A 22582-nucleotide genomic window follows, 5' to 3' on the forward strand; every position below is an offset into this window, starting at 1 on the left:
AAAAAGTTTGATTTTTCCTTCCCCAGTAACTATTCCAAACATGCCAGGCCTACAGAGCAGTCCTTTATCTGTGGTATCCTCTGCCCTGTGCTCTCCCTGCTTTTTCGCTCCTGTCTTCTTAGATATATTATACCCCCTTATACCTTTGAAGATGACCCTGCTTTGAGCTGGAAACTGGACCAGTGACCTCCTTTCAACTAAGATTTTTCAGTGATCCTGTGATTATCTGATAATCACGACTTCTGTTGCCTTCTTGCTAAAGCTCTTCCAGGTTTTCTATAGTATTAAGATCTTCAAATTCTTCATCCCCTCCCAAATGGATTTATTTGTAATTAACTCTTTACGGTGATCTCTGCCTTCCAGCTCCTTGCTATGATTTATGTACTCTCTCCTCATGTGCATTGTGTCCTTGCTTTCATTTATACCACTTTCTAGTTCACACACCTCACAAATTATATTCAAGAACCTCCCCAACAAAGCCTTAAAACAGAAGTTTCTTTGAGCCATAGATATCATGTTCTGTAATTGTAATTAGAGGATTTTTGTAATTTAATTCTCTGATTATGGTGACAGAGGAAGTCACCTAAATGAGTTGCAAGCTATATTTAAGTGAGCAGTAAGAAATTTTAAATCTCTACTGCTTGTGGTATTCTACACAATCTGTTGACCTACATCCAGGAAAGGAAGAAACATTTTTTTTGTATTAATACTCATACTGCAAGTGTTCTCCTGGAGAGAAGATTGCTTCCTTCAGAAATAACAGCAAAGGCAGATAATGGTTCCCTTCTCCCAAATTCTTAGTGGAAGTCAAGTGTCATTCTTCCTTACCTTCACTTCATATATCCCTAGCATTTTAGCTTTCCTCAAAGTTTTCCACTAAAGGTGTGGAATAGAAATAGCAGTAGAAAGCCTCAGTCTTGCTTAAACACAGCTAAGATAGTCCAGTTTAGTCCCTTAGTTCACCTGTTAAAAGATATTCACAGGTTCAGCATAAAGCTGAAAATAACAACTGTCAGGGAAAATTTCAGCAAGAAAATGGAATTTTCAAGTCTATAAATGTCTTCTGAGAATGTTCTTTTAACTTCTAATGCTAATGGTAGTTGGGAATAGCATTCCTCTCTTAGTTAATTCTTCCTTTTCTCTTGACTTTTTTGTCTCCTTTCTATTCACATTTTATGGGGATGGTTGACTAAGTTCCAAAAGTGAATTAAAATCATCATCTGAACATATGCATATTAGTTAAAAAGAGAATGTGAAAAATCTGAGGGAACTTCTAAGACCTGGATGCTTTGGCTAGTATCCCATGTGAAAACCAAGAAGGAGAGGTCTCTCCATTTGCTGAATTAAGTCCAACATTTTCAAATATACTTTCACCATGAGTGTACATCACTGGTAGCTTTAAAGCCAAGTATGTGTCTAATCAATGTTTTCCAGAATTCTGAACAGAGATCATTAAAGGCGTGATGAGTATAAGGCATTTTAAAAATGACCCTTTTTAACAGAAACATGGTAAAGATTCATTACAAACAAAATAACCATGGTGAATGAAGTTTGGACTACTAATGTTTCTCTCCATTTTTTTTTTTTTATTTTTCTTTTCTTCTCATGAACACACACAGGGACATGAACTTTTAAAATGTCAATCTGTAATACCCCATTCGTCCATTTCATTGTATTTGAAACATTGACTTTAATGCCTTCTACTGATAGTCTCATTTAGTTGGTGAACATAAGATAAAGTTTGTCATCTAACTGATTGATACTGGTATGAACTCCAGAAGCCATACATTAGTTAATTATAAAAAGTTTAAATACATAATTCTCTCAACAAAATAAAATTACCTTACTAAGAAGTAAGAACAAGGGTGTTATGGATTGAAAAGAATTGGTTTGGGTTTTTTTTTTTTCATTTTATCATGGAAAGTGTATTCTTGTTGAAAGGATTCAATTTCTTTTGCATTTTTGAGACTGTAATTTTTCTGAGGGTGAGCTCTCATGAAAGTACAGATCACAGCCTAAGGCATTGTTACTTAAACATTGTTTTCTTCCTGCAAAAGCCAGACTCACTTCTGCTAAACTTTCTTTTCTTCTGCTAAAACCACACGCACTAATTACTATGTGAAATACCATAGTAACTTGTGAGAAACCTGAACTCAAGCTTGGGAAAGGTTTATATGTACTTATGCATTCATATTTTATTATTATAGTTGCATTTTATTTTCTAAACCCTTTAAGGAACTGTGAAAAAGAAAAATGCTTTAATATTTTTTTGTATTAGATTTAATTCAATACGCTAATGACACTTTAACATTCATTACCAAGCAATTAATCATTTCTTAGCATACAGTGTAACATGTAAGTCTAGCAGCTTCCTCCCACTTCATTTCCAGAATAACTTCTATTTGATATAAGCGACTTGAGACTCACAAAATACTTCCCACTCTTTTTAATTCCCATTTTTTCAAAACAGTTAATGAACCACAACAAACATCTTTTAGTATGTTGTTACCTAAATTTCTGTAACTGCATCCAGTTTTCATCTAGTTATTGTGTTAATAAACCACTTTTAAATTGAGGATGACATTCAATATTGCGTATTTCAAAAGGCTTCATAACATCCTGTTTTCAAAAGGCTTCATAACATCCTGTGTGTTTTGCAGACAATCCTAGGCTAGTGAGCCACGTTCCAGTTGGTGTTAGAATCCTGGATGTCAATGACAATCCTCCAGAGCTTGCCAGAGATTATGATATCATCGTCTGTGAAAACACAAAGCCTGGTCAGGTAACTCTCACACTATATTTCTCCCAGTGATAACAAATACTTTTTTTAATGATACATATGTCAGAAGTTTGGAACATGTCATAATTCTTTCTGATTTCATGTTAGCATTTTGCATTTGATTGAAATTTTAATTGTATTAGACAGAAGCAAGAAAATTGTGGCATTTGTTCAATATCTCTTTCTTGCTGCTGCTGCAAAAAAATACTCAAACTATCTTCTGTAAAGACAGGTAAAACTTTAATCCTGCCAGATAAGGGATAGAATTTGACAAGCCACTATGCTGAACAAAGTGAATGAAGCAGATTTAACATCTCTCATGTGAGTGCCACATAGTAGCAATGTTTCTAATGCAGCTCACTGAAATGGCTGGTGAGCATGGCTCACATCCTCGCTCTTTGCATGTTGGTTGCCCTGTCTATGCAGGGTCATTACATAAAAGATCTTGAATGGGTTTTTCACAACTATGAGCATGGGAAGGGCCAGAACTGAGACTGAATAGCTGAATCATATTCCAGCTGCTGCTCCTCTGATTGATGCACTTCATTGCAGTCCAGGGTTTGACAATTTTAACAAGCGCTTTTGCTTTTCTGCATAGATTGAGTTTTTACCCACACTATGCTTGTTTTTCATTATTGCACAAGTTGTATGTTTCAATTATGAGCTCATATCTTTCCTGAGGAATATATTACTAGTAATAACATTATTTTCATCAAATCCTTGAAAGCAGTGTACACAAATGCATAGTAACATATTTATGTTTTAGAGCTGAGACTATAAAAATGCCATACTTCGTCTGTCTGTAGCCTGATCAAAGTTGTCTTCACTCTAACAGTAGCCAAAAGCTGGCACCTAAAGGACAGTATAAGAACACGGCAAGTGTGTATGACAATTACCACAAATACTTCCCTGGTATCAGACTGTTTGCAGGTCATTTCCTGATCCAAATGTGGTTTGTGTATTTTCAATAATCCTTTAAAAACCATCTCATATGAACCTGTCTAACTTTTCCTATAAAAAACATAAATTTTTGATATCTGCTACCTCATGCACCAAGGCATTTTGCAGTTCAATTGCATCCTTCAAGAAGACCTAACTTTTTTTTTTTTTTAATCTTTCCATACTGTCTTCAATTTATATTTACCAATTCTCTTGGGAGATAAAGACGGAGTGCAGCTGATCCCTATTTATTATCGCTGTGACATGCATAAAACTCTAGCATATTGTCCCTTAGCTGTATCTTATACAGAATGAGTCAGTCCTACTTAACTGGGGCAATCCATGATAAAGCCCTTCTAGACTTTTGATCATTCATCTTTTATTCCTTTAAACTTTCTCCAATTCCTCTCTATTCTCCTTGAGATAGAATCAAGATCAAGATGCAGGTATGCAGTGAAACTTGATATCTCTTATTAAATGCTTATTAAAGTAAAAATAATGTTCTGAAAACCTCAAATAAAGGCAGATATAGAAGAATTAGAATTTTTTAAAACTAATGTAAAAAAAAACCTCTTTTAAGCATTAATTGAAATTACTTTAAACTTTTTCTTATATTTTTAAATTACATAATTTAGCAATAAATGTTCATTTTATATAGCCAATAATAAAGTAAAACATGCAGTGAAGCTATCTCAGAAATGTTCTTTGCATAAAATATCTCAGAAATGTTCCTTGTGTGTAGCTAATGTTTCACAGCAAAGTTTTAATTCTCCAGTTGTAGTCTTACAAATGATAATTTATAGGTGAGATCTTTAAGGGATACAATAGCATTGGCTCACTATTTGGGTCAGCCTTGTATTTTCCCCTGAGCTACTGTTGCAAGTCTGAATGACTCCTGACCATGGCAATGCTGCAATTTAACGCCCAAGATAAGTGCTACCATGAGGGACTCTACAAGCAGAGGTTTAACGCCAAAGGCTGGATCAGCTTGATACTCTATTTTTCAACTAACAGGACTCCTGTACATATTTATAATGAGATTTTTTTATTTGCATTTCACAACAAGGTTTTAGAAAAAATGTAACACTAAACAAAATCCAAAACAAAGCAAGAAAGTACGTGTCTTTTTCTCAGATGTTACCATCTAGTCTAAGGAAAGAAAAAAGTAAGATGGTGTTCAACAAATATTAGGGAGGGGCAAATAAACATTGCGGAAAACCACAAGTGTTCTATATGCTAAAAAGTGTTCCTAACTAGGTGGTTCTGAATCACTGAAAAGATAGTATAACTTTGAGTTATCCATCATCCTGTGAGAATGTTTCATAATATTTATCTCTACAGAACAAATTCTGTACTGCTGGGGACATCTGCTTGAATTGGGCTTCCTGGTTGTACTGTCCTTAACATTAATTATTTCTTTCCTCAGCACATCTATTTTGAAATTATTATGTGTGAGATAAACTAACCAGTAGATTGCCATTGGAAGTCTTTTTGTTATTGCTTGTTTGTTATCAGAAGATCCTTCTATGGAGTGAAATCACAGTATCATCTAATTGCAGAGCCTTATCTCCTGCTTCTTTCTCCCTCCACTGCTCTACCTTTTGCATTAAAAAAAAAAAAAAAAAAAAGCTTTAAGTGCTTAATGCTTAAGCCTTAAGCTTAAATGACCAACCCCAAGGCATGTCAAAAAGAAAATGCTTGTGAGGGGACGATAATTTCCATGCTGAAGTGACAGCTTTAGTCACTTAGTAATCATATAGTTGAGAAGATAGACTAAGTATGTACAATAGATTCCAAGTGAAGCCTGGTTGATATTATATATTAAAGTAGATAAAGTAGCTGTGATTTGATCTTAGATGACATTCAGACTTGGAGGATACTGACTACTCGACATATACTGATTTTGTAAATGACTGCCAATTTTACCCAATGTAGGAAAATGACATTTTGCCATCTTCCACAAAAGAAATCAATGTTAGCTGGCAAGGAATGCCTCTACTATGTGTTTGTCATGTGTCTATTTGCTTGTTTATTGATTCAGTTCTAAAAAGATTCTGAGTAGAATTTAGCACCTGCTCTCTGTCCTCTTCAATTAGTTCTCCTCAGTTCTTGAAATTCTCTTTTCTCGTCATGTCTCACCTTTAAAAGAATAGCATGACCCTTCAGTTTCATCCTATCAGTGTTGTCAACTGGGCTTTACTGAAGCTGAGGTTATGTGTCTACATTTTTATTTTAATCAGGCTTTGCAAGGTACATTTTAATGTCTACTAATAGGCTATTAAGTACTTGGTCAATTAATTAGAAAAGGGTTAATAGTACATTTGGGTGTCAAGGTGACACATACTCTTGTTTCTCACCACTGAATGAATGTCTTAGAAATCTTTTCTGAAAGTGCGTGAACTTTCTGTTTAAAAACAGATCTCTGAAAATGCTTTGACCTGTCCCAGTAAACATACAATCTTTATTTTCTATGTGAAAAAACGTAACTTCTGTACCATGTGGTGCTATACTTTTTACATACATTCATGAGTTCAGGGAATACTTGAATTTCTGTGTGTGAAATCAGGGAATATAGACAGTATATTTTGAGTTATAAAGTTAGTCTTAAAACCAAATAATTTTTATATAGTCATGTCACTGAGGCCTTGATCAAAGGTATTTTTGTTGCAAAATGGCATGCTCTTGAAGCAGCATTCTGTAAAATGTCACTGAATGTTTTATGTAGCACAGGGCAACAGGATGAAAATTTATCCACAAGGCTGTCAAATAAAAGCTGAAGCTGCACGGCAAATTGACTTATATTTCACTGAGAACCACCACTGAGGATTTACAAATAAATATTTAACAAAATAACATCTTTTTCTTATCTGAAGTTTTTACAGATGTGTATGGTATTTAACAGTATTTTTAGTTTTTGAATAATAACAGAAATTGATTCTTTTGAACATATTCTATCACCCTTTTCTTTGTCTTGTTGTGTCACATACCATTTCAACACTATGAATTAAACTTATATGGCTAAGAAAATCTTATATTTCTGGTTTTACATGGTTGTTTCACTAACAGTTGTGCCACCTTTTCAAAATTCAGTGGTGAGAAATTAGCTTTTGCCAAAATTTTCAACCAATATTGCCATGACTTTGGTAAAAGTCATATGCATGATTATAGATATTTCAGATTGTTTCAGATTGATCTTACTCTGCTCCACTTCAGCAAAAAAGTATTAAGGCAAACTTGTAAAATATTCTTGGCAACCATCGTAAGTATTGATAATTGTCTCAGATGTGTATAGTCAGTGCAATATACTTTATTGTGTATAGTACGTGGAATAAGCATTATACCCTATTGAGACGTCATGGCTTAACCCCAGTTGGCAACTCATCCCCACGCAGCCACTCGCTCACTCCCCCACCAGTGGGATGGGGAAGAGAATCAGGAAAGTAAAAGTGAGAGAACTTGTGGGTTGAGATAATGACAGTCTAATAGTATTGCCAAAGCTGCACATGCAAGCAAAGAAAAGCATGGAAATCACCGCTTCTCACAGGCAGGCAGGTGTTCAGCCATCTCCAGGAGAGCAGGGCAACATCACATGTAGCAACGTTGACTTTGGAAGACAAACACCATCACTCCAAACATCCCCTCCTCCATTCTTCTTCCCCCAGCTTCATAAGTGTGCATGACATCATACAGTATGGAAAATCCTTTTGGTCAGTTGAGATCAGCTGTCCTGGCTGTGTTCCCTCACAGCTTTCCCTGCACCCACACCCCCTCGCTGGCGGGGCGGTACACGAAACAGAAAAGACCTTGACGCTGTTCAAGCCCTGCTCAGCAATGACAGAAACATTTCTGTGTTACCAACAACTTTTCCAGCACAAATCAAAACCACAGCCCCATACCAGCTACTGTGAAGAAAATTGACTCAATTCCAGCCCAAAGCAGAACATGGTTTAAAAATATATTTGTTTTTCTTCTCTTAGGTGAATGGAGGTAGAGAATTGTGTGGTGTCTTTCAGTTTTAAAACAGACCAAACCACCGGAGTCTGCACTGTTTATGTTTCAGGTTGAGTCCAGACAGAGTATAGCTGAACACTGAACAGAAAAAATTCTTATGAAAAGAGCATTTTTCCTCCCCCTTTTATGCTTCCCTCAGGATATCTATCAGGTCTGCGCAACAGTCTGTGTGGGCTTCACTGCCTATATCACAAGAACAACTTTTATTGGATTCCACTTTAGCACTTGAGTTTCAAGACTCAGCATGAAAATGAAAGCAGAGCTGGAAATACTGTTTGGTCCCACATTCCAACAGCCTAGATCAATTTTAGTTGAAAGTAAATTTAAAAAACCACCAGGGCTTTCGAAGGCAAAGGTCCTACCTTTCAAAAATACCTCTCTCATACATGGTTGCTACATCCAGTTCTGTTCCTTTTTGGGCAAACTAAATTAAAGCCAGGAGTGGCTGCTGTTCTTCCTGTTCTGTTCTCTGGCAGTCTAAAACTGATTCTTCACAGGAATTTTAAGCAGAAATATGGTAATATATACCTGCTATTTTAGTTAATTATTTTTCCTTACCAATATTGAAGTACATCTAATTATCAGGACAGCAAGCAGATGACACTTTACATAGACCATCCTGGTTCAGCTTGTCTATTGCCTCCATAAAAACAGACATTTAGCTAAAACACTAATTCAGGAACTCAGCAGGATGCAATGCAGATGGTGATAATCTCTATACCGGGTCCCGACTGTATCAAAATATCAGAAAGTATAGATACTTTAGACGCTTTTACCTGGCTCTGAAGTGTTGTTCCTAAAATATTTCCTACTAGAGAAATAGAGTTAATGACCCAGTGATTTCATCTGTTGAATTCAGCAGCAGTCAAGTAGAAAATTAAAATAAGGTAAACTTGAGCATCCTACTGAGGTCAGGTACTATATGGGTCAAGTTCAAATTTCAACACAGTCACTGTTAATTTTTATTTCAGGTAATTCAGACTATCACTGCTACTGACAAAGATAACTCTGCAAATGGTGCAAGATTCCATTTTTCTCTTGATGAAGGGCTTTCTTTGAATCCCAACTTTTCTCTAAGGAACAATGAAGGTAAATCAAATACATAAATCTCAAAGAAATGGGCTTCTGTTTTGTCTGGGATGTCTCAATTGAACAGAACAATTTCCATGCATTTCCTGATAGAAAGGGAAAACTATAATATGTCGTTGCTGAGCTGTTGGATAGCAAGGACATGTGTACACAGTATATTGTAAACTATGAATAATCAGATACTTCATTTTGGATTTATATTCCATTTTATTTTAGCATTTATAATTCATACATTCAGGAATGTTTTTGAAAAGTGGATTAGTGAAAAATATGTAAATTTCACTTACTTTTAGGAGAGTAGCACTGACTGGGTACTGTCAAGGTTATTGCCAATTATTGCTTAAAGGAGAAAAAAAACTAAAGGACATAAAAGTTGGAATTCATGCTTACTTTTACAGACGTGACACCAAGAGCAGGTCCTTCTGTGGTTCCTGGATGATAGTCTTTTGCTTCATGCCATCCCTAAGAAAGTGTGCCTGAACATTACAATCAGAAATTCATAATAGATAGGCCCAGAAGGAAAACATCTCTCAGAGTCTCCCAACCAAGTGTTTCTGAACATTTCTTGAGTGAAAGAACTGTCTAACCTTTCCAAAACCCAAACCTAAATCAGCCTTGCTCTTGGTCAAGTATTACCTTGTGGTCTCCATTTTGCAACCTGATGAAAATAAGAGTAAACATTAAATGTTTGTCTAAATTTTCCTCTTGAGGTTTTGCGTATGCACATGTTGTGGGGTTTTCTTTGTATGCCCGTGTAGAAGCATGTGGGATTTGCTTTATTTTACAGTTATATATTTGTAGTACTGCTGTGGAATGCATTCTGAGTAGTCCTCTGTAATGTATTAACTCCATCACTGTTATATTTGGTACATGAAGTGATATTGAAACAATTCTTTACAGACTTTTTTATCTGTTTGTAAAATCGATCAGGGAAGGAGACTGTATAATCTTCCTAAAGAATCTGTTCCAATGTTTAACTATACTTACAGCAGAAAAAAAATCATGCTATTTGCTTGGACTACATTAATGGATTTCATATTCTATTTCCGAAAGAGATCAATAAATATATATCAATATTAATAAATAACCATAAAAATTGAACAGCTAATTCATATATTAAAAATATTCCCTAAGTGAGACTCCAGCACTTTCCCAGATTAATATATCATCCCACTCAGATTGTGATAGACCTTTATAGCAAAGGCCAGGCTGTTGTTTCTGAAATGAAGGAGGTGTACCACTATGCATTTTTGTATTTTAGTCTACGCTTCCAACAAACTCATTTAGTATTGGACTGTGATCTCATGCGAAAGACCACATGTATCGCGATCTCTCTGGCTCTGTAGCTTCTGTGCTGGAGCACAAGGTGTAGTGATCTCTGAAAGGCGTCTCCAAAGAGAAGCCACTCAGCAGCATCAGCTACATAGACTCACACACGCCTGTGTGCACAAACGCACGGATAGCTTCAGTAATATGATCAGCAGCAAAGAGGCAGGAAGGGTCTTTGCAGAGATGTCCAAAGGAGCTGTTTATTGCTTCTACACTGTGAAGGGTTTTAGAGGCAAAAGACTGAGAGCAGTGCAGGGTCTAGGTTTTAGTACAGGAGTGGAGGGAGCATCAGGGACCAATAGGGAAACTTTGGGGGAGTGTGAGGGTCAAAGGCCAATGGGGAGAACAGGGAAGGGAGAACCTTCTAAGGCATGGAACATATAAGGTAACAAGGAGGTGGAGGGGCCATGGGCCAACCAGGGAAACAGAACTGGGGTAGATTACCATAACAGAACAAAGCATTCTGGGAGCGGCTTCTTTCCTCACCATGACATAGGCAGAACTCCGTGGTACTAGGGACTGTCTTACCAATAACTCTCGCTGTCCCATGTAGCACAGGGTAACCAGTGACCAAACACAGGCATGTTTGTTTCAACACAAAATGCTTACATCGAGAAGCGTTTTTGAACAGCTCTACTAAAATTGTAGTTTGTGACAAAGTAGATTTTTTTATGGTTTTGAACATATTTAAAGCTGGATCTGTATTGTGTGTTCATTACTACGTAAGTTATTTAACTACACAGATTTATAAGAGGGCACAAACTTCTAACAAGCTTTTGATACAGCAATGTCATGCTTTGGATAGAAATATTCAGCTTTGGATAGAAGCACTTTCTGCTTTCTTGTGACTTCCCCAAGATCAATGAGCAGTGACTTAGCAATCAACAGCTGAAATCAGTGTTTGGATTATCCTAGATTGAATTTTATGGGGGGAAGTAGATGAAAGAACTGAAAAAGGTGTCTTTTAAGGTAAAAGCCTATTGTGCATTGTGTTTTTATTTCACCTAAGGATGTACAAAAGTATGCGCTTCCTGTAGCATCTTGCATAAAACTTCTCACACATACAGAGATTCCAGTAATGCAACTTCCAAACCGGCCATATAATTAACAAAATGACTGCTTAACTCAAATGATAACAAGAAATTTATTTTAAAAACAAATGCATAGTCATGATTTTGCTTGGTAAAAGACACTTTGAGTGTATTGTTTAAACACTGTCCTTTATTGGGACCTTTCCTTTGTGACACAATCTATACATAAAATATCAGTAAAATACCTATGAAGTACATGCACAATATGCAGTTACCTAGCATTTACAACTATCACATTTCTCATCTATTTCTATTCAGAAACAGATATTCTGTTGCTTTTTATTCTAGGAAATAGCTGAAAGAAGGTGGGCAGAAAAGGCTTTTCTTATGTCTGTGACAAGTTTACACTTTTGAAAACTCATGTTTTCAAGCATCAGGCATTAAAAATAATCTGAATGTTCTTAACAGAAGACAGCTGCTATTTTTACATCTGGATTTCTGAATTCTATAAAGGCTGGAAGTCTTGGAGGGTTTCATTTGTTTGTTTGTTATGTTATGTTTTTAAAGAAAAAACTGACAAAACTGCCTAAAGATAATTTCTGATAATGTTTTACAGAATGATAAACCCAAGTTCTTGATGTCACATAGAAAATGGTAGTCAGTAGTAGCTGTATCTGTCTCTACAAAACTATATTCCTCTTGCAGTCACCTTCTAATCTAGTCATCCACTCCTTTTATTTCTTCAGGAAAAAGGTTTCATTTCATAAAAAATATCGGTAGACATTTTCCTCCCTTGTTTTCATAACCAAAAACAACAGAGTTGTTTTCTTTGACCCCAAACAGACTTTTGCATGGATGTACCCCTACTCATTTATTATCAGTATGCTCCAGAGCAGTGCACTGGATGTTCAAATATTTATGCTTGTATCTATGCACTTTGACTGAAATCTAAGGCTTGTACAATCATACTATTCTGTAGTTTGTCCCTATCTACCTGTATAGATTGCAGCAATATATAATCCCAGTGTGTGTATGATTCAGGTCAATAACATTCTATAGCTTTAGCAAACTAAATAGGTATTAAAGCCTCAGTCCAGATGACTGATCTGACCAGTTAAACTTTTATCTCCTGGGCCTGAACTTGTGCATTTTCTAAATGAAAATCTCCACAATATTAAATCTCCATTTGTGGAATATTCACCCTCATAATGCAGAGTTTAAAACCTCCAGGGAAATGTAGGTCAGGAGAGAGTCACAGGGCTATGCCAAATATACCATCCAGCAAAATGAAGAGTTCCTTGGATCACATTCTGGATTCCATTTGTGCTACAATATTCTTTCGAAAGGAAAGAAGAAAGGAAAATACAGAATATTATTCTTAAGGTGCAAGAGATTCTTTGTTGCTATTTGAGTTTCATTACACACTGAAAAGTACTATTCAGAGAGAGTAAAGACTTACAAGTATGAACAAGAGGACAGACAACAAAATGATGCAGTATCTGTGCTCATGTAAGCAAGGCAGAACAAGAGCTGGAATAGAATTTCTTTGTTATACAAAGAAAATTCATTAAGTTGTAATAATTTTCTGCAGCTTTAGAGAGCAAACCCAGAGAAGATTTTTTGTTGTTGTTGTTTGGGAATTGTACTTATGAAGGGCTTTTGATGAAAACAGGGTTGTTTACAATTTATTCTGCCTAGAAAATTGTTACAATTTCTATTAAAACCTGAGAAGCCAAGTACTTTTTTGGCTGTGCTTTTATATTGTAGATCAGCTTCTACATAATACATTTTGTTGTTGACTGTGTTCTACTCACTTTCTTTTTTAGGATGTTGTCATAGATAATTTTGTAATCCTTTTTCTAATATCACAAAGTTACACTTTTTGCCTAATCAGAAATATTTGCTTTTGCATATCCCATTAAAAAATTCCCAGAGCAATATGGGGCTAAAACCATCTTCTGTTGGGAAATCAGAATAAAGATGACAGAAGTTCTTCACAAAAAGTCAGTTTCCATGTATTGAATTCTAGACTTGTACTGGTTTTTTCTTACCCTAAAAAATAATAATATTTATCCAGAAGGTTAAAGAATTTTGGATATATTTGTCAATTTCTTTTTAGTTTGATGGAAAATGCGTTTGAACATGTCATTATTATCATATTTCCAAGCATTAATATGTAGACACACTTCACTTTCAGAACTTACATAACATATTTCAGGAGATGAAAATAGATTGAACTCTCAGAGAACAGTTCACTTAGAACATTTAAGAATTTTCTGCACTGTAAAGCACTGTTTTGCTGGGGCTATTTTTTATCACAAGATATACAGTCTACCATTGGATGCTTCAGTGGTATTCCTGGACAAAAAGAGTTTATGCAGATAATGGACACATTCACCCAACACTGCCAATAAGATCCGTGCATTCTCTTACTTCAGTAAATTGAGATTGCTGACTTCTGATAGCAAACTAAGTTTAGCTTACTTTCAATGAAGAGCAACTCCCTAGAGAATGCGTAGCTTTTGTTCTCCTTTTATTTCTTATGGACAAAGGTATCATATCACAATAGTATTTGCAATTTATTTCTCCCCTCTGCCCACTTATCTCAAAGATCTGGCCCTTTGATTATTGTCCAGTGATGGAGAATATTCTGGAATTGGAATAAAGGTATGCCATTTTTCTGGCACTTAATTCTGGAGATTCCATTTTCTTAATTTTATGTCAGAAGATCCATTAACAGCTGCAGAAATGGAGATGTGGTTTTCAGTAAAATCTAGAGCAGAATGATTTCAATGGCATCTGTATAAAATGAAATTTAGAATGTATTCGTCCACACATGCCTGTGATATATATTAACATTTTTCCCTGTGTCACAGATCAAAAAATAGTAAAAAAAAAAAAAAAAATTTTACTCATCATTGATGTTATCTAGGAAGAGAATAACCTCCATAGAGCAAGTGATCCCATCCCAATGTGAATTTCTTGCAGTACCTTCTGTTTATCGCTCTGCCCTTCTCATTTCCTAACATATTGGACAATGTGTCTGTGAACTAACTTGAGGGCTTTCAAGTTGCAGATGAGCTTGCCAGATACTAGACCATGTATTAGTTGCTCTAGGACATCTGAAGTGGCATTTTAAAAGGTTGGATTGAAACCCCACTTTACAACCCGACACGAGGGGAAAACAGCTGCATAGTTCTGCTTTCATTTACATCACGGTGTCATGCTTGTTCTAGTTATGTGGTACTGTGAGTTTCTGCTGACCTTCTGTGAAATGTCATCCTGCAAAGAAGACAAGTTGTAACTCGAGAGAAATGATATCTGAGAAAGTGCATAATTAACTTCACACATGGTGACTGTAAGTACAGTCCACAGAAGTGTTGCTACTGTAAATGGATTGAATGTCTGAGTAGGTATTATCAAGAATCAACATACGGAAGTTAAAAAGGAATTCTACCATGAGTACAACAGACAGAAAACCAGGACCAACTACTGTAGAGGGAAGACATTTTCCTTCTTCAGGCCTCTGAACATCTTTGAAAGTTTTTTGATTTTGAAAAGTTGGCTCTAAGATTGATCATAGGTTAGTGTATAGTGTAGAGGTTCTTGCATTTCTTTTCTGGATTGCAACCTGTTGGTGATTCACAAACCAACCATAAAAAAATAACTATATTTCAGGCCAAAAATGTGTTCTATGTTACTTTTCATGTTTGCTACCCACTGAACTGGAAACTTGTAATAGCTTTTTGCCCATTGGCAATAGCTTTGAAGCCAGCAAAAAAGAAAAAAAATATTTACAAGAGTTATCAGTAAAGAAACGAAACAGAAATGCCTATCAATGTTGTCCACATAAACAGATTAACTGCTGCAACTCTAGAAATGTAAGAAATGCAAATCATTCCAATATATCTTCTTTGGGTTTAATTAGTTTATGACTTCTCAGAAAATTTATGGTAGTTGAACTGCTGATACGAGCAGAACTGAAAACTGAAACATGCCTTACGATATAAACAGGATTTTACTTTTTTTTTTTTACTTCCATTTCTCTTGTCTCTGCTTTTAATGCATAATGGGTCAAAGGAATTCTCAAATTATGAATAATAAATGAGCATCTTCCAATGTGCTTCAGTAGTCACCTTCCATGGTGTTACCATTGTATCTCTGCTTCCTTGATTTTCCTATGCCCTCCTTTCTTTTCTTAGTTCAGAAGATCAATATAAAAAGGCAGAGATGATGGGAAAAAGACTGTGATAACAGCCTGGTATACAGTGTACAGTCTGGCTTAGTAAACTACCACATCTTCAGAGTGTGAAGAGTTGCTGCGTTACAGCCATGCAGCATTTCCCATGGTTAATGAGATGAATCTTAAGTTCTAGTTGACATATTTGCAAAGAACAGCAATTTTAGGAGTAATTTTAGATCATTAGAAAGTTTAGATCATTAAATGGAGCAATGTACAACACAAGGAATCAGATAAATATTTCTTTCTCTATGTGGGAGTTGTTAATTTCCCTTAGCACTCAGTCCTTTAATCTCGAGTGAGTCCTGGTTCTTATCATACTCCTCTGGGGTGAAGTTCACCATTTAAATCTATTGAGATAAAAAGGTCTTTCCTTCCAGGCCTAGAACAATGAGATCTGCAGTTCTCATCATCCTACTGCTATTGCTGCTATCCTATATGCTTGTCTTCCATGACTATTTGGTGTATCTGCTTTCAGATATCAAAGAAATTTCTCAATACATAACACCCTGGCTCACTTTCAAACTACTGCTGTTGATAGAACTTTTTTCCCCTTTCAATAAACTTTTCTAGGTCATCAGCGTCTGTTTTTAAACTTGGCTTCCTGTAGCTTTTACAGATTGTGAGATTTTTTTGTTCTGTGCAAAGCTCTAAAAAGTTGCTGTCTTTCTAGCTCTTCTCCCAACATGTTCCTATAATGGTGCTTGATAAGGAACAAAACCAAATAAAATCTGGAAGCTCAGAACACTAGAACAGTTGCCAGGATGCAGTCAATATTGCAGTTTGGCTAAACGTTTTTCTATCTGTTCATTTTTTTGGCATACCTTTGCATATGATTGTCCTCAGAAACAGAGCTCTGACTAGAGCATCAGAGATGTAATGTCTGTATTATGGCAATACGATTAGCTTTGATCCTGTGCTATCCTTGATTCTCAGGGATCTTTGGAAAACCAGACACAGTTTCTTTTTCTGAAAAAAAATTAGATATCTTATTTGTAAAATATTTTAAGAAATTTAATGAGAAAAAGATAGTATGTGAGAGTTCAGATACTTTCCAGTATTTTACTTATATGTGAACACAATGCACTAAGTTACCATATCTAAATCTGTGATAGACTTACAGTGAGAATTAACACCTCTGACAATATTGGGAACAGAAAATTTCCAAGCCAGTACCTGAAAGATCATATTTTTATTTGTATTAAAATTTGTGAAATTTCATTGAGGGAAAAGCTTTACACTGCTTCTTTGAGAGTGCTTATCACTGGGTATGTTATTACAAAAACTCCTGCGTGTGTCATGTAACTGTTTCTACGAAATCTACTTACTAATCAAGAGAATACAAACAACACAATTCCACTAGGGCAATTCTTTAAAATTAAAAATTTTGTACTGGTTCCCTATTTTCCTTTAATTGTGTCTTGTACTAATATTTCATTGTATCTTATACTAATATTTAGTTGCATAATTTAACAGTGATGCCTTTTCCTGGTCTTAAAATCAAGACTCAAACATGGTTAGAAGGGAAAAAGGGATTTTAACTTTGCATTTATTTTAAGGATCCTTAGGTGCACACGTCCAGGTTGAATGCACTGAAATGCACACTGCAATGCCCACCCCCAAAAGATCTGGTATAACATTATAGGTCTTACTAATTAGCATATCTATCAAAGATTCCCCAATGAGAGGCTCAAGTGAGACCCCCTCCCCAAGGAGCCTTCCCCTGAATGGTTCTATCTTAGTTTACAGAATGTGTTCTGGAGAGGACCTTGGGGTCTGGGGCACACTGATCCCTGGCTACGAAGCTTCTAAAATGTTTAGTCTCTTAGCTGAACAAACAAGTCCAAGAATGTAGGCAAAAAGCACTAGGAATACAGAAGTTGTAAAAAGGCATAACAGGGGTATGAAAGAAAAGGCAAAAAATCGTCATGGCATCAACAGTACAAGAAAAATAATTTAATATTGAATGAAGGAATACAACACTGATAGAAAAAAATGTCTACTTTCTTCAATTTGTATTTATTTTGTGCAGTATAAAAATATCAGTTCCTTCTTTGGCAAAACCTTCCTCCCATAGAAGCATGGTTTAATTATAGCTTTTTTCATATTCTTTCACTGTAACATCGACTTGTATAATTTGCCCATTTGTAAATTTTTTTCTCTTCTTTTTTCTCTTAGCTTTAATTTCTTTTTCCTCACAATTTTCCCCCATCTGTCCACAGTTACCCTCATAGCATACATTTTCACATCTCAGTGTTCTTCCCTTTATGTCTTTACCAATACTCTCTCTGCTAAAATTCTATCATTACCACAAGATTTCTGATCATGAATCCTCCGTTCGTCTTCATTATATTCAGTCTCTGATGCTTTTGTTGTCAGCTAGCATTTTCATCGCTGCCTCTGGAGCTGTGCAGTTCATTCACTCTTTTTTAAATTTATGTCATAGGCAACATGCACAGCTCTTGGCCTTGGACCTCCTCTCGACTCTTTGTAGAACCCAATGGAACCCAGATTTCATTATCAAGGGTTTTTTTCTCTTTTGAATTTATGGAATAATGTGAAAGTTATATTGCAGCTCAGCAGCATACTGTTATCATATTGCAAAAGGAATTTACATGCCACAGTGTGTCATGGTGCGTGCTTGAGGCTGTTTAGGGATGCTTAAGGATCTGCAGACTGTTGGAATAATGCTGAGGCAGGCAACAAACCTGGTGCGCTCTTGTCCATACTGCCTGAGAAGGGTCGCTGGTGTATGTTAGTAACAGTGACTGTGTCTGGGTGTTATGTAAGAGTCCTAGTTGGCCCAGAACAACAAAATACAGAATATTTTGGGGGAAGGATGTACGTGTAACAAATAACTTTGTAAAGTATGTTATATCATTGACATTTTATAACCTTTGTGGAAATATAATTTCCACAACATGATGTTCTTATGTTCTGTCACAATTTTTCAGATTAAAGAATTATCTGTTTGCCTCATTCTGGTTCCATTAAGGTTCTGTAAACTGAATTAATATAAACAGCATAATAAGTGGCTGGTGTCATCAGTCATCAAGACATAAACTTGTAGAAGCAAACTTGACATAAACCAGTAGAAGCAGGACTCCAAGGCATACAGCAAATAAATAAATAAATATCTTCTATTGAGCCCACTCCAAGTGAAAAGAACAGCACTTAATGAGTTTATAACAAACTCACCATGCTGGATATTTCCAAAATGTGGGGGGGGGGGGGGGGGGCGGGGTGAAGGTGTGTGGAGGGATCTTGTGGGTGTTGCTCTTGTGAAGAAGTAAAGCTAAAGGACTCCAGTGCTTAGTTCTTGGCTTAGAAAAAAGGGTATCACTTCCCAGCTCATGTATGTATTTTTTGTGTGAAACCTGTTACCAAATATCTTGTGATAGTATGCTGATGTGGGATGATACTACCAGTTTTTCTAAATATCACTGTCAGATGATATGCAAAACAGAATGCTGAGAAAAGTGGGTTAATGTTTTAAAATTTTGCACAGAACTTGGTAAAAGTGTAGCACGAAGATCAGTCACCTGAAACAGATCTTGAATCCAGTTTAAAAAGAAACTTAACTCTCACTCAAATGTGTGTGCCTCAGTCCAATGGGCTAATACATGACACACTGGCTATATTGTTGCACTAGATTTTCACAGAGTGACATGGATTTCATTTTTCCATAGATTATGATAAAGCCATTTAATGCTATAGCTACAGTGGTAAGGAAAAATAAGAAAATTTCTTGTTTGTTTGTTTGTAATAGAAAGAGAAACCTGGCAGACGTATTTTGTACTTATTACCCTTCTGTTGTTTGCTAAAAGATTCCAATCTCATAACCCCACAACTTGGAAACCATGTGACAAGGAATACAAGAAAGCTCTCTTCTTCTAACATCTCTTTCCATTTATCAGTCTCCATCTCTCTCTCTCCATAACTCCTTGTGTCTCAAATTCTCACTGTCCCCAATCTCTTTTTTAATTTATCTTGGACTTTTATTCAGGGGCTAATACTTTTATAGTGGTGGCAACAAACTGAAAATAAACTTTATACCTATGAATATTAACTATAACTAAATATTGCTGTAGCATTTCTTCCCCTGCATTCTCTTCATGCCCCTTAATTTCTTGGATTTAAAGGGATGTGGGTTACAACTTCCTACCCTCCTTAATGCCTACAAATGCTCTTGCAATGTGTGATTAATACACAGTGGATTTTCTTTGACTGTAAATTATGCCAGATGGACCTGTAGGGAACAGAAGGGTGACAAAGTCTTACGTCACCATCTCCCCTTTTCATACTTATCTTTAAACTCTACTAGTTTAGAACATGTAATACTCATTCTTTTCCCTTCCTTCGCCTTCCCTCTTCCTCCAGACCTCTCCATAGCATGTGTCTTTGGTCACTGTCCTTTCAGATGCTTTCTGAAAGCTCACTTAAACTTTAAAAACTTTTGCAAACATTAAAGATGAAAGTCTTATTTTAGATTTACTAAAGAAATTTTAATATTCTTCTGAGATTCAAGAGGATTTTGTGTTGTGCAAAAATTTAACAACAAATATCCTCATAATTCCAGGTGTTCAAATTGGCAAGGGTCCATATGCAACCAACAGCATAACATGGAATGAAAACACTTGCAAACTGGGCCCAAAATGTTTGTCCAAGTTCACTTAGATTCCAATAAAAATGCAAGAGTTTTAAATAATCTTATTTACATAATCTTAGTTACTTTCCACCACCTCCTCTTTTTCCTCTCTTGGCCAGAAATGCTTCCTGACAAATTTTAATTCTAGACTGTCCATATTCACAGATTTGGACTGTCTACTTTTAAGATGTCCACGCTTCCATTTGATGGGAAACATGCAGTAAATCACATTTTTTTTTCATTTTTTACTTCACTGAAAGTCTATTCTGGTTTTGATATTGTAGATAATACAGCCAGTATCCTGACAAGACGAAGGAGATACAGTCGAACCACTCAGGATATCTATTACCTCCCAGTTTTGATTTCTGATGGAGGAGTGCCCCCTCTCAGCAGCAGCAGTACCCTCACCATCCGGGTTTGCGCCTGCGAGAGAGACGGACGAGTGAGAACTTGCCATGCTGAAGCTTTCCTCTCCTCTGCTGGCTTGAGCACAGGAGCTTTAATCGCAATCCTGCTCTGTGTTGTCATTCTTCTTGGTAAGCCATTTGCAATATTAAATGATGCTATCCCTCCAATCCCTCTTGGAATTTGACAGGGCACAAGGTTTTAATATGGTATGCTTTTGAACTAGTGGTTGCCTGGTAGTAGGAGGCAATTAGAAGCACACAGCTGTGATTAGAGGGGAAAGGTTTAGCTAAAATTAATAGGGAAAAATGCTTTTAAAGTACATTCATGAATATCTGGAATCCGCTAGAAATTTTTCCAGAGGTTATCAAGTAATTAGCACTGCAGATCTTTTTTTCTGTAATTTGGAAAGATTTCAGAAAGTGACTGACTCTAATTCCATGTCTTGAACAGTGTGAAAAATGATAGAAAATAGATGGGCAAAGCTTTTTGAAATGCATTAAGCTGTAAGAAACACCATTAGCACTCTACAAAAGCCATTTCTTAATTACCTTTGTGGAATAAACTGATAGCAATGCACAACATAATCCACAGGGGCAAGGGATATAGGAGAATATAAGCAGACTCATAAGATTAATGCCATTGCAAGTGCATGTCCTCTTGACTTTTTGAGGTTATTTATTTTTCTGGGCCAATTTGAATGTTACCCATTAGTTAATATTATGGTTGGTTTTGGTTTTGGGATTTTTTTCCTGTCAGAGGCACAACTTGCTGCATATATGACTCTGTGCTATTCATGTGACTTGCTGCATTCTTATAGAGTGGCAAGAAATAATAGTACTTGCAATGTGACCAACAGGATATTTTGAGGATTTTTTTCCAAAAGATTAAATTTTCTAAGAACTACTTTCCTTACAGCTTACTTCAGTATTTTCTTGTCAGAAGGCTGGTTTAAAATATATAGTTACACATTTAGCTTGCTATTTTGTATTTTATTACATAAAATTGAATATTCATAAGAAAAAAATAAACCTGTTACATATTAATTCAATTTATATGCTAAACATTGGTTTTAATGAACCACTGAAAGCCCTGGCCTATGCTTCTGAAAAATGCCAACTATAGTTACTCGTTTCTCATTTATCTGAAAGAATGTTATCTCCATTTATCTCTTTTATGAAATCCCTAATAAACTAAGTAGCAAATGATCCCAAATACCAGTACTGAAAATACCAGCCTGAAAATATTACACCACTGTATTTTGACTTAGTGTCTGCTATTTCTGTAGCATACTCAGATGTAAACTTTAAACCTACTCTAATATCTGCAGTTTTCTCTTTAGCAATTGTGGTCCTTTTCATCACCCTAAGACGTAGCAAGAAGGAGCCTTTGATCATTTCAGAAGAAGATGTCCGAGAAAATGTTGTGACATACGATGATGAGGGCGGTGGAGAGGAAGACACGGAAGCATTTGACATCACAGCACTGCGGAATCCTTCTGCTGCTGAAGAGCTAAAATACCGGAGGGACGTTCGTCCTGAAGTGAAGCCTCTGTCCAGGCATCATCCCTCCTCAAGCCTTGACAGTATAGATGTTCAGGAGTTCATTAAACAAAGACTGGCAGAGGCTGATCTGGACCCCAGTGTGCCCCCGTATGATTCCCTGCAGACATATGCCTATGAGGGTCATAGATCAGAAGCTGGGTCTATCAGCTCTCTGGATTCAGCAACGACACACTCTGACCAGGATTATAATTACCTTGGAGACTGGGGACCTGAGTTCAAGAAGCTAGCTGAACTCTATGGGGAAATAGAATCAGAAAGAACAACTTAGTTGTAATTCCCAGAACAGAGAAGTTCCTAAACAACTGGACAGATAATGACAGCAACAGTAACAAAAAAAGTGAATACAGTACGTGGAACTAAGTGTATGCAGTTACTGTAGAACAAGTGCCCTTTTCATATTTGAAACTGGGTTCTCCAATTGGAAGAAAGTCAAAATTTGAAAGATACAGAAAAAAGGATCTATTGTCCCTTGTATATTTTTTTTTTAATTGCTCAATAAAGTCCCTGCTACCTTATCTGCAACAATACCTAAAGTAAAGGCAAGCA

At 36.1% G+C, this 22582-nt stretch overlaps 1 protein-coding gene across 1 annotated transcript in view; it reads left to right on the top strand.

Moving 5' to 3' along the window:
* The window catches only part of CDH18 (cadherin 18), a gene marked incomplete at both ends in the record, with an annotated part of 166875 nt that extends 144571 nt beyond the window's left edge, over nt 1–22304 (top strand). Inside the window, 4 exons of the mRNA XM_082295385.1 lie at nt 2661–2782; nt 8701–8818; nt 20351–20602; nt 21814–22304. Coding sequence (XP_082151511.1) covers nt 2661–2782; nt 8701–8818; nt 20351–20602; nt 21814–22304 — 983 coding nt within the window. The remainder of the gene's footprint in view (nt 1–2660; nt 2783–8700; nt 8819–20350; nt 20603–21813) is intronic.
* Between the last annotated feature and the right edge of the window lie 278 nt (nt 22305–22582).

Source organism: Coloeus monedula, assembly GCF_965178545.1.
Source record: "Coloeus monedula genome assembly, chromosome: 1".
Classification (NCBI taxonomy): domain Eukaryota; kingdom Metazoa; phylum Chordata; class Aves; order Passeriformes; family Corvidae; genus Coloeus; species Coloeus monedula.